The sequence below is a fragment of the Mercenaria mercenaria genome, chromosome 19, assembly GCF_021730395.1.
Source record: "Mercenaria mercenaria strain notata chromosome 19, MADL_Memer_1, whole genome shotgun sequence".
Lineage (NCBI taxonomy): Eukaryota > Metazoa > Mollusca > Bivalvia > Venerida > Veneridae > Mercenaria > Mercenaria mercenaria.
Genome location: NC_069379.1, coordinates 672,322 through 691,141, shown reverse-complemented (window position 1 = coordinate 691,141; position 18,820 = coordinate 672,322). Strand labels below are relative to the sequence as shown.

The window sequence follows — 18,820 nt, the reverse complement described above, 5'->3', positions numbered from 1 at the left end:
AGAAATAGCTAATCGAGTACTTTGAAACCTTAGAAGATTCACCTTTTGTGACAAAAGATGCATGAATAAAGTACTTAGCTTCATATTTTCACAGAATTCATGATTACATCACCATACCATTTTAAAAATAGATATTAAGTTAAAGCGATTTGTAAAAGATTTTCACCTACCTTTGTCGCAGAGCAATCCAGTAAACCCAGTACTGCACGTGCACTGGAACGTTCCGTTGGTAAGTGTCGAACATACACCATGCATGCATGGAGATGCTGAGCAGGGGTCACCTGGTATCAATAGAACACAACTTAAACATACAACATTACAATGTAAATTTCAAAACGGGACATAATTATAATGTAAGTTTTAATCCATTACATATAATGCTAACTCTGATAAGATACATATATGATGTAAATTCTGATACAATACAAGTAATGGAATTTTTACACAATACCACAACTTGTTGATTCCAGTAGTTTACATAAAAGGACCATTTACTATACCGCGCACAATTATAATATTAATACGTTACCTATCGTGCTGAAAGTATAAACATTATTAAGCGTAGATTTAAATACATAAACATACTTACGCTTGTCACATAAGCTTCCTATAAATCCGGACTGACACGTGCATCGGAAACTGTTACCATTATTCGTGCACGTGCCGTGCTGACATGGATTTGTTGCGCATGGACTCACAGCTGAAAATGTTGTTATATATGCTTCAAATTATTATTTTTCTGCTATAAAGCCTGTCCTAGTTTTTAGACATCATGTATGACAGTATGTTGTTTATATTCTACTGTTATCTTGAAAGGTCCATCAACAGGGTGTCAACATTATTTTAACGTCTGAGTAATTCTGGGTTCTACCTAAATCGTCTTTTTTTATTCTTGACGATAATTGAAAATGCTGGAACCTTCCATGATGCTTTAAACAGGAAGCTGTCAGGGAACAGGGTCGAACCTTGCCTGTATTTCTCAATGACAGAATATTGCCAGTTTGGACATTTTACATTTGATGGGTTTACAATAATACTGTGGATTAAAATTTATCTTTAAACAGAAGATTTATATTCTTTGGATGAAATTTTTAATTAATACTGATTGGATTTCAATTTGACCAGGAAATGATTTGGACAAATGGAAGTTTACCACTAGTTTACATTTTCAAGGTATTTGAATTGTTAGTTCTGAAACATAAATTATGATATTGTAAATAGTAGCGGGTTTCTTTGTCTATTACCTTTAGTACTTTAAGTAACAAACAGTTGTTACCTTAGACGTAACAATATCAAAGTAATCTTATAATAATCTATATTAAATGTAACATTGAAATGCAACACCAACGTGAGAGTACAGCACGGTGAGTGACTGGGATACTTGTATTTTAACCTTGTCCCTGCTAAATTTCTTAAAATGGACTGACCCATCATTCAATTTTGGCAATACCATTTATTATTCGAAGGGATATTCAATGAAAATTTACTGACTAAATAGCCAACAGTGCAGAGAATGATCAGTCTGCATTGAGACGTGCAGACTGTTTGTGGTCTACACTCGTCGCAAAGACAGATTCACTTGCCGCTTATACGCTTAAAGTTGAGTACTTGTAAAATTCCACTGTAATATTTAAAAAAAAAAGAGATCATTTTGTAGACACATTCATGTAACTTCAAAAGGGATGCTATCTGCTGCCATTGATACTATGTCCTATCTTTCAGATACAAACAACAATAAAATTGTGTTTTGAAATCCTAAAATCAGAAATGAAAATGAAATATCAACACAACGTTATATAACCTTTTCATCAACTATTACGAAATGTTTACTAGTAAGCGGACTTGGTCTTTCGGAATGTTTTTGAAATCAGCAAAGGTGATTTGATTTTGGACTTACCTGCATCGCACAGAAGCCCGGTAAACCCAGAGTTGCACGTGCAAGAAAACGTCCCATTTGTCAATGAGCTACACACCCCGTGGTCGCATGGAGAAATTTTGCAGGGATCGGCTTGAAAAAAGAATAAAAACAACCTCGTTCATTTAAAACTATTGATTTAATTTGTATGTTAAGATATGGCTTACGCAGAGTTAATGCATTCTACAGTTCCATTGTTGTAGTCTATATTCAAAGATAAATGCATGTAAAACTCCAGTTAATACTATTCAACCCTGAGGTTTGTGACCAGCCTCAAAATTCTCACAGCTGATTGGTTGCTTCTGAGCACAAGCTCGAAATAAACCAATGGTAAGGCTGCACGTTGAGACATGTCTCCAGTCTCACTTTAATAATTTTGGACCAAAGTGAAAAAAAAAAATAGCGAAAAATACCTTATCTGGTTGTCGAAATGAACGTACCAAGAAAAGTTACATATTAATGTAAGTCGATTTCATCCTCAATAATATTTTACATACATAAAGTACGGAACTGAACGGAAATTTCCATTACCTTTAAGGTAGTTGTGTACGCTTGATTAACCGGAAGTAGTGGCGCAACGTTATTTATCTGAATAACGTAGAATAACGTACCCGACATACGGACATGTATATCATTTAATGAACTATTTGCAACTCGGGAGTAAATTTATTAAACGACGTTACTATCATTCTTTAGATAAAATTTGCTATTAAAAAGTTTGACAATTTCAAATGATGTCATGAAATAAGCATGACGTGTGAATCTCTTTAATTTCTCAAAACAATTTCACAAACCTGTCCATTTCATTGCATCATATTACAGTTGATATGTGCATCTACAACTGTGAGAATTTTTTTTAAAGTCTTCGTTGTAGAAAAGAAACATTCTATTCGAAATTGTGATTTTTTAACAGACTGCTATTACAAAAACTTGCTTGAGGTCCATGCTTATCAAATCAGTTTAGCAAAAAAAACAAAACAAACACGCCGCCCTATCGTTTATGGCCGAATTGTCTAGGCATATGGTTTAATCAAATTCTACAGTGAAGATAAGTTTTTAATCCGACCGTGCAGAACTACCTTAATTGTTTATACTTTTCCTCTATCCTAAAAAAGGATCGTTAAGGTGAAAAAAGCAGTAGGTAAATTGAATTAACTGTAACTCTTTATAATTTGAAACTTCCCTTACGCCTGTCACAATAAGTCCCGACGTAACCTTGGTAACAGGAACAAATGACTGCATTCCCTGATGCTGAACACGTTCCTTGAACACAAGGGTTAGTTGTACAGGGACTCTGTGCTAAAAATAAAGAAAATCAGAAGAACAACAGATTAGTTTGTTGCAAATTATTCGGTACATCAAAGACAAATACTTTATTGGAAAGTTAAGGTCGACTTGAAAGGTTTTGGGTACACTAAAACAAAATTTTATTTAGAATGTTTGACACCGTACTGAAATTTTATTAATTTAAAAGTTTCATCCAAATTGTGAATAAGTTACCATTTTTTGAACGTAGACAATATAGCAAACAGCATTTCCAGACCATTTTAACTGTTGCTTCTATTTTGATTGTAGCAACAGGTGTTCATCACTATCGCTAGTCGACACTGCTCTGCTCGATCAGATTAATTTTTTTCTGTTCCCGGTCATGTAAGACACATGGCATGAACGAAAAGCGGAACACAAACCTTTAATTTGCATCGATGCATTTCACTGACTGACATGATTCACGATGGGATCACCAACTTCTACAACAGCAACCACAGTCGATGGTCGGACAACTAAAGTAGGCTCAGAGGGCGCATTTTTCGAAACTTTAATTTTCATATTTACTTACATTTATCACATAGCTGACCGGTAAAACCAGAATTGCATGTGCAATGGAATGTTCCATTCGTTAAAGATGTACATACACCGTGAGCGCAGGGGGATCCTTTGCAGGGGTCAACTAGAATAAAGGATATTTGTAGAGAAACAGAACATAATAGATGATAATATTTGCAGACTAGTTAGGGAAGTAATGTTCAACCGCTTTAATTTTTGTTACAGTAAATAAAATGTATACTAACTTTAAAACACTGGAATTTTTTTACAATCGAATGTTACAAAATGACATTAAATCATGGAATATTTCGTAGCTCTACTTACACAATTAACATATATATTTAGTAAAGTTAAATACATCTGATGAAGATTTTCTACATCTGAACTATATACAAGATGTACATAAAGATATTTTTTATTGTCAGATAGCCACTGGATATCTTTAAAACTAAAAGAAAGTTTATTTTCTGACAGAAACTTATATTGACAGAAAACTTATTCAACGGAAAAAGTGTATGATTGAACATTCTTCATTCAAAAGATAAATGTATTTAAATGTATATTGATTTACTGAAAACTTTGCTTTTAGACAATTTCAGCTAGTTCAATAATAAGATTTTCTTGCAAAGCGTATATTCTTCAAAATGTTAGAAATACATGTATGTACATATGACTAAAAATAATCAGGTATAATCTAAATCTTGTTAAATCATTTATTTCTTACCATGATCGCATAACTTCCCCACAAATCCTGTCAGGCAGGAACACTGGAAGTTGTTTCCGGTGTTTGTGCAGGTTCCGTGGACACAGGGGTTCGTAGAGCAAGGACTTACCGCTGAAAAAAGTCATCATGGGCTCATATAAAAGAAATATATTGATGTGTACAATGATATTAGATCCATAAAAATAAGGAAAATAAGGGAATAGGTGTCAGTCATTGAATTCAATTTATTATAATGCGCATATAAACGAACAGTAAGGGCAAACACATTATGCTATTCATTTTTGCATATTTTCTTCATCTTTTTTCTCTTGCATAAAGGCTATAAACGTACACGTAGAAACAACTTCATTTTTCACAGTGATAATCAAACAGAATGGTCGTATAAGAATGTATATGTCTTAATCTTTTATAGATTTTCGTAGATTTAAAAAAAAACAACAACAATTGCTTAGATATACATATGCCTTCAGTTAGAACCACTTACCACAACTTAACACAAAGGCCTCCATGTGAATTGAATTTATTACCTCAAAAGAATATGGTCTCTTCAAATAAATAAGGAACTGATTTTACTAACCTCCATCGCAGAGAGGACCAGTAAAGCCCGATTTACATGTACACTTAAAAGCTCCGTTTGTAAGAGGAGAGCAGGCGCCATGGACACAAGGTGTTGCTGAACAGGGGTCCCCTGAAAAAATGCAGACCAAAGACATAAAACAGTTGTAAAGCACGATTGATTGAGGTTATGTTTCGTGTTTGCTAACTTTCGTGGAAAACTGAAATTAAGAAAGTTTATTTTTGTGGTATGAAAAAAGTTGTTTTTTTAAATCGTATAGCTTGCATCTTCTTATATCAAATAGGTGGAAAATCTCGTTACTTATACACACAGCCAGTCACATTTCAATTATTTTCACATTTTAATACTCACGTCTGTCACACAGTGTGCCAATATATCCCGCAGAGCACGTGCACTTTGCCGCTGTTCCTGAGACTGAACATACACCATGAACGCACGGGTTGGACGAACAAGGATTTGCTGGTAGAAAATATCAAAATCAGAAAGTTAAAAAGGAATAACTTTAAGGATTCACTGATATTTTGGTTTAATTATGCAAATATTACTCTTAATGTTAAATATACATGTTGTAGTTTTTTCACAATTCTAGAGCAAGTCCCAAAACAAAATACGACAGAAATAACATAAAGAGTAATAGATCTATGTTGTAACACTTGAAAAAATAATAGAGCAATCACAGTGTCACTCCTACTAAGAAGGTCAGCCATGATGACTACAGAGAAACTCATTTACATCGAACAGCATTTATTCCCGGTTTCCTGTTTTGTACCAGCCGGTTGGCAATCGGTAAATATTTTTCAACTAACTATTTGGCAACAGGATCTACCTTTAACAGGGATCAAGCCTCCGGCCTCTGGCACTGCGGAGCTGGTGCCTTATTCACTAAGCTGTCGTAACTTTTACTTGTAAAAAGTAACAAATTCGTACCTATAGTAGTTTGTGCCGCTGGTGCCGTTGTTACGGAAGCTACAACTGATGCTGTTGTCGTCATCTGTGACGTCATCTGAGCAGTTGTAGATGGGCTCGTGCATAGGGAACACGATTTGTTGCAGAATATTTTCATACCGTCAATTGTACAAACATCCTGTCCGGCAGACGAAAATGTCTGATTTAGTGCTTGGCACGTGCTATCGTCCATACATACTGAAATTAGGGACAACAAACACAAGAATTATCATTTAGTTACTTAAACATTCAGTTAAGGAAAAATGGTATTTACATTAGAGCGCTCTAGGGTCAGGACAGACGGAATCCGAGTGAAGCTTGCCAGTGCCAGTAGATTTCTATATAAATCTCGAAGTACTTTGAACTGAACATCAAATAGAATCTAGTATCAACTTGAGGAACCTTCCTAAGAAATGTCTTTATTGTACAAAAAAAAAAATTAATACTAATGTTTGCATATCGAAAGACTTTCAGAACAAAAAAAACGAGTTCCAGTCAAGTGAAGACATGTTCTAACATGTCAGACTGGATTTTCCCGTGCTTTTGCCGGGACTGGAATAATAATATCTGTCATGTGTTTACGAATCGGATAGAAATATCTGTCCCGAGGGCACCTGCGCATTGGGCGGTAATGAGGCTTGTCATTAACAGCACGAGAGTCATCTGGCATGGGCGGGGGGGGGGGGGGGGGGGGCCAGAGCGGTTTTGCCGGCATGGGTAAAATAACCGGAAACGCCAGTCCAATATGCAAGAAAAACTCGTCTTACACTCCAGAGTGCAAGATGACTCCCGTGCTGCAATTTATGAATCTATGCGTATATTCATGCGCTTCTAGATCTATAACGATATTGTGTTCAAAAGAAAAGCATACGTTCTAGTTCATTTCTTCTATTAATTAAAAAATACAGCATGCAAGAAAAAGATTCACAAAAGCCAGAATTTTCTTTGCAGTGACAGATTATTACGATGTGTATCAATACTCCAAAACCTTGCGTGACAATCGTGCAAAACACGAAAGATCTCTGGCACTTATATACTGAAGTGTTGGCAATGTTTCTATTGATTAAAAAGGAAATATACCAACAGAAGTATTGATGATGAGGAATGTTTAGTAGGAAATTGAATATATAGTTAATAATTCTTATATCATATGATACACGACGATTTAATAAGATTAAGTATTTCTCAGTCGCAGAGCTTGCGATCACTTAATAACTTCAAATCTTCGATCCTAACAAATTGGACTCTGTTCTGGTTTAATTGTAGACATGGAGACACATCCCAGAAGTTACTGACCTGCACTGAATTCTTATCTTTATATTTGTTCTGCCAGTATTTCAAAGAGCTGACAGATAATACCAACCTATGGAAGCATATATTGTCGCTTTATAAAGCTACAAACCTGCATATTGTGTTTGTGCATTGCATTTTGAATTGCACAGCTGAGAGTTACAGCAAGATGCGCATGCGCTGGAGGCTGACAACTGGCTGCAGGTCTATAAATAGAAAGGAAACCAAAACATGTTGTGTAAAAAGTTACGCGAATTAATTCAAAGACGAAAAGTTTGTGTTTTCTATGTTCGTAATGCAGAAGACTGTGAGTTCATCATAACTTTCGAAGCCACAAGTTTAAAAGCCAGTCGAAATTGGTAGACTAAAGGCTGTTGTCGACCTTATGACAACTTAAACATGTGACAAAATATTTCTTATGTTAGTAGGAAAAAAAACAGGAATGATTAAGAAATAATGTATAGAAAACCCGTGTTGTAATGCTATTAATACACGGAAAGAGATTATACATCCGTGGAATAATTTCACGAGGGCGTTGCCCAAATGAAATATTCTGGCGATGTTTAACCGATCGATTTTGGGTGTAATTAATTTAGGTAAAATACGATTTTGCTATACATTATTTCGATTCTAATATGCCCTTAATCTAAAACATAAGATAAAATATAAAAGCGCTCTTTCTTAATCGCAACAAAAACATTGACGTCATCCCACGTTAACGTGACGTCATTTTAGCGTAAGCCCGATTTAACAAAAGCAAGCACATTAGAAAATAGGATATTTACACAATGTTATATATACGTACCGCTTGTCTCACACACTTCACTTCATATTTCCCGCCAGGCATCTGGTTCACACCGCAAGACTGTCAATAAAAATAAAAAAAGCATGTCAAAATAATTATGTTAAAAAGGACGAATATTTATTTGAACATACATATTAAATCTGAAAAGTGAGCTACGTCATATAGGAAGCCTATTCATTTGCAGAGGTAGATCAGTAAATTTGCTATGAGGGCTTGGTAGATTATGTTTGGAAATTAGGGACCGTGCCCTCTCAGAAAGTATTTGGCAATGTTGCGATCGGGCCTTATTTGAAGTGTATTTTAAGCATTAATGGTTGTAACAATACCATCTTTCAACTCATTTTTTCTTCTTTTTATTTTCCTTCTTATTGTTTTTGTTAGACGACTTTGGTCGCCATCCTTAAGATCACCGAATCGTAGATATGTTACAGACCCGTTCTCTTGGATCCGCTTTTGATTTAAATATGTGAACATTTCTTATCTTTTACATTATAACTGATGTTGTTTTCCTAGATTGTTTGCAGACAAATATTATATTTTATTACATAGATCTACACACTTATAAACTCTGTTGAGTTGACATCATTTGCTACGTCAGTTTTATGCATGTAGTCGCGTTAAAAGTTCTTGTTGACGATATTTTCATTTTTACTCAGGCCAAAGAACAAATTTTTATCATTTATATTATGATTGTAAGTGAAGTATATATATATGTAATAAAATGATTATTACAATTTTACAGAGAAATAAGCACTCGCTCTTTCGGGGAATGATATTGCTCTCCTACAGTCGCGAAATGTTTCCGCTGCAAAACTCGTGCATATTTCTAAATATATACAAATCTAATAAGCTGTAAATATCCACAAAAACCCACCTCGTCTTTGCCACACACTCTAATAGAATCACACAGTTCAGGTCTATCTACATTATAATCACAGTGGTAACAAATTGGTCCAGTGTTGTTTGGCCACCCTACAATCGAATATATATAAGACACAGTTTTGATAAAAAGATATAACCGTATATGAGAAGACTTAGCACTGACTGGCATTGGGTGGCATTGTTTCGTCCACCAAACAGAAAAAGCTTTGTTCATATTTAATTCCATTTATAAGTCGACACTTTCGTGTAACTGATTAAAGAAAGTAAAAAAACAATAATGAAACAACTTACAAAAGCTTATTTAAAAAAAAAATGCAACTATTTCCTGTTGACGTCACATATAGAACAAAGAGCAATAAGGAAAAGTGTATGTCAATCAAAGACCCACAACGACCTAGTGACCTACTTTTTCCTGCCACATGAACTTCGTGCAAATCATTCTGATAACACTGGTATAATACAGTTATTCTACAAAATGACAGGTAGACAATTTAGGCCCTACCTGAATGAATGTGTTTTTACAATTTGATCAGTTATTCTCTTTTCGGTATGTTTTATAAACATAGAATAATAACACTGTAAAAAAAAGTTTGGTATAAACTCACGTTAATACATCAAGTACCGTGCATACTGCTACAGTAGTTTAACAATATATTTAGACATTAAACACATTGTCTTGGCCTTATATATGTCATTGTCAATTTGTAACTAGATACTTGTTATTTCTCATTTTCTTCATGCAAAGCATGTATAATTATCATGGAAATACAAAAGAATACAATTGTTTTGTAGGGTTTCTTTAAAATGTTACTCTGTTTCAACATGATTGAAGTTACAGGCAGGAAATCATGCTGACTGTATTGATTGTTTAAAAAATACATTTCTGTTTTTATGATAATTCAAACTAATAAATCTTCCGTTATTAACAAGGTAGTCAACTTTACCTGTATTTCCGCATAACGTTGTAGCGCACAGATCCCTGTAGCAACAATCACTACATATTCCCATGTTCGGTGCCGAGACAGTTGACGCACCACAAAACTAAAATGAAATATTCATAGAATTTTACGCACTGCAAACCTTATAACAACCTTGCAGCCTGAGTGGTAAACTGGTCATACTAACGTATCAGACCCGGGTGATAAATTTATCTTACTTTTACATCTTTACCATCAACTTTGCTTGCTACGTATCCATCACCAGTAATAATATACTGACATTATCACAGGAATCTTTAAAGCAAGTCTAAAGTCTTTTGTCAATCATTGATCTTACCTGTGTGTCTTTACAGCCGACCTTGTTTCTGACGTACCCAGCAGGGGTAATATATTGTTCTAGGTAACATGTCTGTGAAATAAACAAAAAACATCATTTATTATTACCTGCGGCCTTCAGGCATATTGGAATGCAACAAGTAGTGTAGCACATGGGGAATGGGTGATATCACGTGATTTTTACCGATATGTGATTGGTTTATCGCATTTACGGAACGCCGTTTTCGCAATATAGCTGGCGAGCTATATGATAAATAGAGAAATGCTTGTGATCTGAATTACTCATTCATTATTTCATATAATTTATTCAAACTTTCAGCAATGATCAATATTGATACTTAGTTTTTTCGTAACAGATTTTTTAATGCTCTTTAATTTCCTGGATTATGGTTCGGTGTTGTTTTACTCTATATGTCAACGACGTCCAGGTGAAAGCATGAATCACATATGTGACAGCTCTAATAAAGTGTTTCAATAGTCAAGGAATGTGACCAGTTGAGATAAAAGCTATGTTATACATAAAAGGGAAATATAGTTATTTTGCTCAAAACAATGACTTTCAGAATTAAGAAATAAAAAAGAGCTATAAAAATAAATTTAGATTAGATTAAAACAAAGAAGTATAAAATACATATAGCTCTTTGATTAAAAAAAAAGATTATCTCCTGTTGCGATTCTGTGTATTGCATACTTATTTGGAAATGTATATTTCATAGATCTACTTGTAAAACACGTAGAATGGAGTAATATTTCCTACATTAAAGCGTAATGGTACGATAAGAAAAAACAAGCTCGATTTTCAACCATAAATTACTTTTTAGACTGTGGTCACACAAACATCCATAACAATTTCTGGTCTGTTTAACTTCTGGCCGCAGGAAATCTTTCGCCTTGTCTATTTATCAAAGGTTGTGGACCCACAATGAAACATTGCACTCTCTGTGTGATTATAACACATGCTCATTCGGCGGTTTCGGCGTTCTTCGGAGAATACGTTATTATCCACTACCTTAAAGTTAGGGGTGTAACGATACATCGAACTATCGATGCATTGCGATACTAAGTGTCCCGATAGCATGCATCGATAGAAAAGTCACGATCCAATAACAATCGCCGATAGTTCCTTCAACAATCGATAGTTTCGATAGTTTTGAAATTTTAGTAAATACAGAAATAACCAAGAAACAGAGCCAGCCTTTATTTGCGGCTCAGAAAATGTTTACGACTCCATTACAATAATTACCCTCACGGAATTAAACTACCATAAAGGACTGAGAAGTCTGGGAGATAATTAATAAATTTAGTTTCTTACAAACTTTGATTAAATATGTTTAAGTAACCTGTTAATATTAGATGAGAAAATGTACTATGGACATGGAGAAAGAAGGCTACTTGTATTATACAGCAAACTGTTCGGTAGGACCCTTCATTTAGTGCTGGTACACCTTAATCCGATCCGTTAATTTTCGTCTTTTTCGATGCTTTGGGTTATTAAACATGTTGACATTCGCAACAAAATGGCCGATTCGTTTGAGTATACCTTGCATAGGTTTATTGTTTTACTTATTGTTCCAAAGCCAAGGAAGGCAAGAAATATTTATATTAGAATTATTTCTGTCCGTTTCAGTTGTACAAACATCTCAATGTGTGTTAACAGCAATTATAAACAGTGCCGTCTCTTACACCGTGTAACAATGCCAGTTGGTAGCTTTACTGTATAAAATATGATGGCCGATAACTATTGCAATAGTATCGCAATAGTAACCTGCAATAGAATAGTATCGCAATAGTTTTTAAGCAATATCAATAGTATTGCAATAGTCAAAATTGGCCTCAATAGTCACCCCTACTTAAAGTACTTTAAAGTGGCATTATGCGCATCCTTTAGTCTTCTACGCAGTGGTCTCCCTTACCTTTACGTAGAGATTTCTGAAGCTGAAGGGAAGGAATTACTGCGTACGGTTTGTCTTTTCTTAAAAAGACTGCCCCAATCAAGATATGAAAGTCATATTTGGAAATTTATTATTTCGTACTGGTGACTGAAAGAGTTTGGTATATTGTGTTAAAATTCCACTTTTAAATAATGATTAATTTTATCACTTCCTTACACTAATTAAAGACATGATTTTGACTTTTCATCGCAACATTTTGTTATACGGTTATGAAAGTACGGATGTGTTGGTACATATAGCAGCTACTTTAGGTTGCTGGTTCGTACCACCAGTACAGAATACCTAGTTACACCCTTTTACCGTAATTTACCCGTATTGACAATCTGCCTTGTGCAGCCAGATAGTTTCGAACCCGTAGCTGGCAGGCTAATACAGGATTTATAAGAGCAATATTCTGATACAAGACATCACAGAAGATGTGGTCCAGTGGTAACTCTGTCTTACTAGGAAACCAGGTGTCGATGCTTTACACTAGCTATGACAGCAAAAGAATAATCTACGGTCAAAAGTCCTTCTTTAAAACAATACAAATAATGATAAATAATAATATAACAAGCATTGAAAGTTAAAATATGTTAATATGTATAAACTTCTTAAATATGCATAAATATACATGTATACATATAAATCATCTATACTAACCTCATGGGGACCGCAGTCGGCGACCAACGTTCCGTCCTGTGGTTCCGGAAGGTCGTTTCCAAACAGACAAGTATAGGTACAAACTGTAAACACATGTCGTTTTTAAGATAATTATTTTACTCGTCACAACTTAAATTATATACATTTTAATAGATCACTGTTTTCTAAGGAATAGTTGGGATACTCTGTAACTGCGTTTGGCTGTATTTGACAAAAGCATCACCACAATACCCAGCCTAAGGTTCAGTGCGTATATCTCAGCTGAATTGAAAATAAGTCAATAACGAATAGAAGGACTTTAAATTTTACAGTGTAAGATTTCATTTTTTTTTAGTATACATAAAGGTTCTTGTCCCGAAAATGAAAATGAAAATGTCTTAGACATCAATAGAAATAATCTTTTGTCCCATACACCTATAAACTTAACATTTTGTTCTACACGCTTTTGTTACACACATGAGAAAACTGAAGCTGTTTAAACTTTACGCTTAAAGGTTGTACTTTATATCTATAGACGGGCTCGATTGTGTACCCTGATTACGCCCAGTACTCTCATTTCGCCTGATTCGAACTGGTTGCGGGACATGCCGAATAGCCAGATTGAAAAAAAAAAACAAAACAAAAAACACGGCGCATTTCGGTTATCGATCACGTGATCGAGATAGTTCGATGTTGAATCAAGCCAATCTGATAGCTTTTTTCCCGCGTAAAATTATGTCCTTTTTCATCTCTAAACTAATTTTGTGTGCGTGATTTTTATGCACATCAGTAAAGTTATTTAGAACTGCGGGTGAAAAGTATGTCCTTTGCGTCAATGAAATTATTTTTGCGCGTGAAAATTTTGTCTTTTACATCAGTAAACTACTGTTAATGTACGACGCATTTTGGCATTTACACGAATCATGTTGTTTGCATACATGAAATGTAGTTCTAAAAATGACTAGTTTTATATTTGCGCGTACAATTTTTTCATTTACCTTTGTTGTTTTTAATAATCTGTCTGAAATAAAATGTTGTCTGATACATCAGAAAACACGCTTTTCTATACGGAAAATGTTGTCTAGCACTTTTTGCCTGTGAAGTTTTATCCTTTTCATCAATAAAATGAAGTATGTTGCGCGTGAAACTTTGTCCTATACACAAGGAACTAGTTGCACGTGAGTTGATTCCGCTTTAAAAATAAATAATGACAAAATACACTTTAGTACCAACTTTGTTGACTATATGCTGCCCTCACTAATATGTTTCAGTTTTTTAAGCAAGTATGCTGAAAAAAATTAAAACAAAAACTATTTGGAAATACATATAATACTTTAAATGATTTTCAAGACGATGTTTAAGTATTGTGGAGTAACGATTTGGAGGAAGATACTAAATATAAAGAGAATATTCACATGGAAGCAAATGTGTTACTTACGGACTGACTGAAGACATGCCGCCAAGAAAACAAACGAAGTGAAAATTGAGGCAGCTCCTGAAAAAAATTTCATTTTTTTCACTGAATATCTTGTAAAAAAATATGTCCGTATTTCACATATATTTTTGCTACAAAATACTAGATTCCACCACTTCTAAAATAATTTGGTATAATTCCGCCAGATTTCTATGCAAATTTAAGGTTAACGATGATTCATCGAAATTTTGATGACGAAAGTGAAATAAATCTTGATAAGCATGAAATATTATCATGCGTTCAAGCACAAAGGTGGTTTATAGTCAAATGAATATGAAGGAAACAGATAAAACTGTTTAAAAATAATATTTATTATGTTCTTCTACCATGGTTTCGATCATCAACATAATTTTGTTGCCGGCGTACGGTCAATTTTGTATCCAGAGTGATTGCTCTATGCAATTAAAATGTTCACCGATCAATCAACATTCGGATGCTTTGATTCGTTATCTACATAATCCAATGTGTGGGTGATGACTTTCTTTAATGCTACCCGACTGTGTTTACATTTCTGTCTGCGATGTAATAGTCACTTAATTATGAGGTGACAACGTTAACATAGAGCGGCACACCCGTTTGTGATAAATTAACAGATCAATGCAGATGAGGTTACTTATTCAATAACTTCTTTTTTCTGTAGTTGGAAATTGAATTGAAATTCTGAAATTGCATGTAATTTATTATTTGCCTATTTCGGTGTTCATTATTTTACAAAAACAGGGCATCGTGTTGCAAAATATTATTAAAATGTTTACATGTGTTACGTTCAATCGTGTTTGTTTTCCACCGCTCCGCCTTGATAATATTGTCAGTAGTATCTTTAAAAAAGATACACGGCCGCATTAGTCAATGCACACTTTAAGCTACGAAACGTGCATGCTGTCTGCATTTTTACATACGATCGGTTATTTACAAAGCAAAACAAAATGTAGTTTTTAAAGTAATATTTTCATGTTTTTATGTAGAACATTATTTAAAACGACACACATTTTACATCATAATTATATTAATCATAATCTAGGAAACTTTGATAAAAAAAATAAGACTAAAAGAAAGGGCCGAAAAGTGGGCGGCGAAATGACTTGCTCTGTAATTGAAAATGTCGCATTCTGCGCAACCCGGGGTAAGAGGGCCTGGACGGTAGCATGCATTTCCCCTACCGCCGCTTATTGGTCATTTTTCTTTCATAGACTTTTTGAAGAAAACTTTATAAATATTTCTGTCTGAAGCTGAGGCACCCTCAACTTAGACATTTTGGCATGTCGCATTGTCTAGGTGTCCTTTATCAAGTTCGTCCAGAACGTGCCTTTTGGGTCCAAAATGGCCAGGTCCGTAAAGTTCTCATTTTTTCAAGTGACATATTTTAAATTATAGGAAAACATTCTTGAAAAACTCATCATATCTGTAAAGCTAAAGCTTATTTACTTAACTTAGTATTTAGCATTGTATATAGGTCCGCTACAAAGAAATTATGACCTCGCTTGACCCATATGAGCGATATAGGATCATCATGACCAAATTTAATTTCAATCTTTTGGTTCTTTTCGTGGTTTCTTTTTTTCGATTTTGAAGTTTGTATAAATTTTGGAAATATATCTCATCAAGAATACTCTGTATATCGGGTACGCTGTAACGCTTATTGAGAAAATCTGCTACCTTTACAAGTTGGTGTACCTAATATCGGGTATTCGAACAACATGTGCATGACCCACTTTTATCAGGGGACAGTAATGTGTTTGAATTTCACGTGATCACATGACTTCTTTATTTAATATCTTATATTAAAATATTTATACTACATTTAAGTAAAGTACTACGCATTGGTCGAGAGGGCTAAGACGCTTTCCTACGTAGGTGAAGGCCCCTGGTTCGAATCCTTGCTACTCCCATTGCGGTGTGTCCTTGGACAAGGCACTTTATCACGTTTGCTTCAGTCGACCCTGATGTAAATGGGTACCAGCAAATTGCTGGGGGTTAGGTATAACTGGTTTTAACTGTCCTTATATAGGGTCGCTAAAAAGCTCTACAGAGCTTATGTTAATTGTTTCACAAAGCGACGGTAAATAGAATTTACCTTTACCTTTACCTTTTTAAAAATAATAGAAAGTAGCAGCAAAATGTTATCACAAATATATTATTATTATGCATATTATCTTGTAAAATCGCGTCGTCTATGATTCTTTACATCAGCTAGAACTATTGTATGATGTGACAACTCGAATAGGCAACAAACATCTGCCAAATGCCTAGTAAAATCCTAATAGTATGTATATCTTTAGCCTATACACCTGTCGTATGGACTTTCAAATTGTTTGGATGTATACATTTTTCGTACATGTAGGAATAACCCTACATTTTATACCAAAGCGTTGTCGTTGACCTTCGTATGTTCTGTAAAAGTCGTTTGCTATTTTGACCAGGAAGTAACGACCAACCTATGTGATGATTTTTAGATTTCGTTGTAGCAAATCAGATCAATGTTTCGTGATCATGACATATAACAGACATGTTCTTCTTTGAAAACCTTGTAATTGACATAATGTTTATAAATATAAATTGCATGTATGACACCATCGTTATATAAGGAAATACAAACAAGTACATACATGGACGTTGGAAGATTTATATAATTTGATTTATAATACAAGCAACACAACAAACATATAAATATTATATTGCCCTTCAGCGATTCATTCTGCCATTTGTTTTTGAAAAGTAACAAAAATACGTGGAGGAACCCCGTCTCAATTTCCTTGTTATTTTGTTTAGTGAAAGTGCCATGCGGCATTTTTTTAGTGTAAATTGTTGTAAATAAATTTTATGTTTAATTGATAAAGTTAAAGAGTTATTGATTGATTTTAAAACCATTTTTAGAAATAAATGGATATGATGATTTAATAACTTTGAAACTTGAAGTTGATTTTTGTATTTAAAAATAGTAAAAGAAAGAAAATAAGATGTAGAATTATTAAACAAAGGAGGTACGCGAACAGCTTGCCTGTCGCTCGGATACGTATCTTATTCAGTCTACATGTCAGATTCTTATCGCCTTTTACAGACTTATAAATTATGTTAATCCCATTTCTGCAGGCTTAATGATAATCTTAGCCAGTATAATCTGACACCTTTATTAGGGACATATATGTGACATAGATATAACAGATGTCATCTTATCGTATTTTGAATTAACAGTCCGCTTTAATTGCTGAGGTTACGTAAGATAAGGAATGCCGCCTGCTAAGGTCATGAAGGTCTGTTTCTGTTCCACCCGAAGTCTGTGATTGGTCAAATAATCCAAAGTAGGGTCAGGTTACCTTGGTAACTCAGTGAATACGCTTTAATGATTGGCTGTAGATTGACCGAAAGATACAATCCTATTGCAATAAATGTCCATTCCCACTGTCCGCAGGCATCAGAGCCTGTGAAATTTTGTAGTGATAAGTCTTGTTGAAATAAAATATTGGGAAATGGACATGATCTTATATCTTTTTTAGGTAAGTTGTTTGTACCTTGTTTTTGTAAAATGATGAAATTAATGTTTTTGCTTTCTAAGACATCTAAGGTAGATAATGAATTATTTGGATGTTTAAGTTATGATAGAATTATTTGTTGACTGATTTTGTATGAAATTTATGGTAAGTAACTGATTGTTTAAAAACTATTGGAAAAGTTTCATTTGTCTATGAACAGTTTTTGTTAAAGGAATTTAGATTCATAAGAAATATAGAAGACTGTACTTGTTCAGTATTTACAGGTTATTTGTATGTTCTACGAATCGGCTTGATGTAATCGATTTGTCAGATTCTTGTACTTCGGCTACTCTGGCTCAATTCTTCTTTTCGGCTAATAGTGATCTTTGAGTTAAATATAATTTATGCGGAAGTGTTTTACAAGAAATGATTTTTAAGAAGTTTTCATATGTTTTATTGAATTATTCATTCATTAGAGAATTTTGATAGATGACAACCTGATTATTTGATTTATTAGTAAAATCTTGAACAAATAGGACCAGTAAACATGGTGAGAGAAACAGACTTTTAGAAGAATTTGTCTTTAAAATGTGTCATGTTAATTGATCATATATTTTCTGATTAGGAATTGAAAAGTTTTATCATAATTTATGAATATGTTGCTTTGATTTGAATACAGTTGTAATTATTGGCTATTCAGTATGCTTATTCATTTGTTTGATCAGAGCCTGTGAAATTTTGTAGTGATAAGTCTTGTTGAAATAAAATATTGGGAAATGGACATGATCTTATATCTTTTTTAGATAAAAATACCTGCAGCTTTCAAGCAGAAAAAATAGACTAATACGGCAATACATTCAAAATATAGTTTTTCCCGCTAGAGTGCATAAAAGCAAAAATATTTACAGAAAATTTTCGAAGAAATACCAGATAATATACTAAACGCGGTTAAAAATGACGTTTAAGTACAGCAGAAATAAAAAAGAATGTAATTTCAATTTATAAAATGAGCCGCACCATGAGAAAAACCGCATATTACATTTGCGACCAGCATGGATCCAGACCAG

The 18,820-nt window shown here is 34.0% G+C and overlaps 1 protein-coding gene across 3 annotated transcripts in view; it reads right to left on the bottom strand.

Moving 5' to 3' along the window:
• LOC123544433 (neurogenic locus notch homolog protein 3-like) overlaps positions 1-14,434 on the bottom strand; it is a 30,828-nt gene extending 16,394 nt beyond the window's left edge. The window contains exons 1-16 of one of the 3 annotated variants that reach the window (XM_053532013.1): positions 14,248-14,434; positions 12,831-12,913; positions 10,238-10,309; positions 9,907-10,003; positions 8,955-9,052; positions 8,081-8,140; positions 7,388-7,481; positions 5,968-6,183; positions 5,392-5,499; positions 5,041-5,151; positions 4,464-4,574; positions 3,753-3,863; positions 3,104-3,214; positions 1,898-2,008; positions 590-700; positions 171-281 (exon numbers count right to left, since the gene is read on the bottom strand). In XM_053532013.1, the coding sequence (XP_053387988.1) occupies positions 171-281; positions 590-700; positions 1,898-2,008; positions 3,104-3,214; positions 3,753-3,863; positions 4,464-4,574; positions 5,041-5,151; positions 5,392-5,499; positions 5,968-6,183; positions 7,388-7,481; positions 8,081-8,140; positions 8,955-9,052; positions 9,907-10,003; positions 10,238-10,309; positions 12,831-12,913; positions 14,248-14,320 (1,678 nt within the window). In that variant the 5' untranslated portion in view covers positions 14,321-14,434. The remainder of the gene's footprint in view (positions 1-170; positions 282-589; positions 701-1,897; positions 2,009-3,103; positions 3,215-3,752; positions 3,864-4,463; positions 4,575-5,040; positions 5,152-5,391; positions 5,500-5,967; positions 6,184-7,387; positions 7,482-8,080; positions 8,141-8,954; positions 9,053-9,906; positions 10,004-10,237; positions 10,310-12,830; positions 12,914-14,247) is intronic. The other 2 variants (XM_053532015.1, XM_053532014.1) reach the window with 2 other exon arrangements.
• Positions 14,435-18,820: the final 4,386 nt, after the last annotated feature.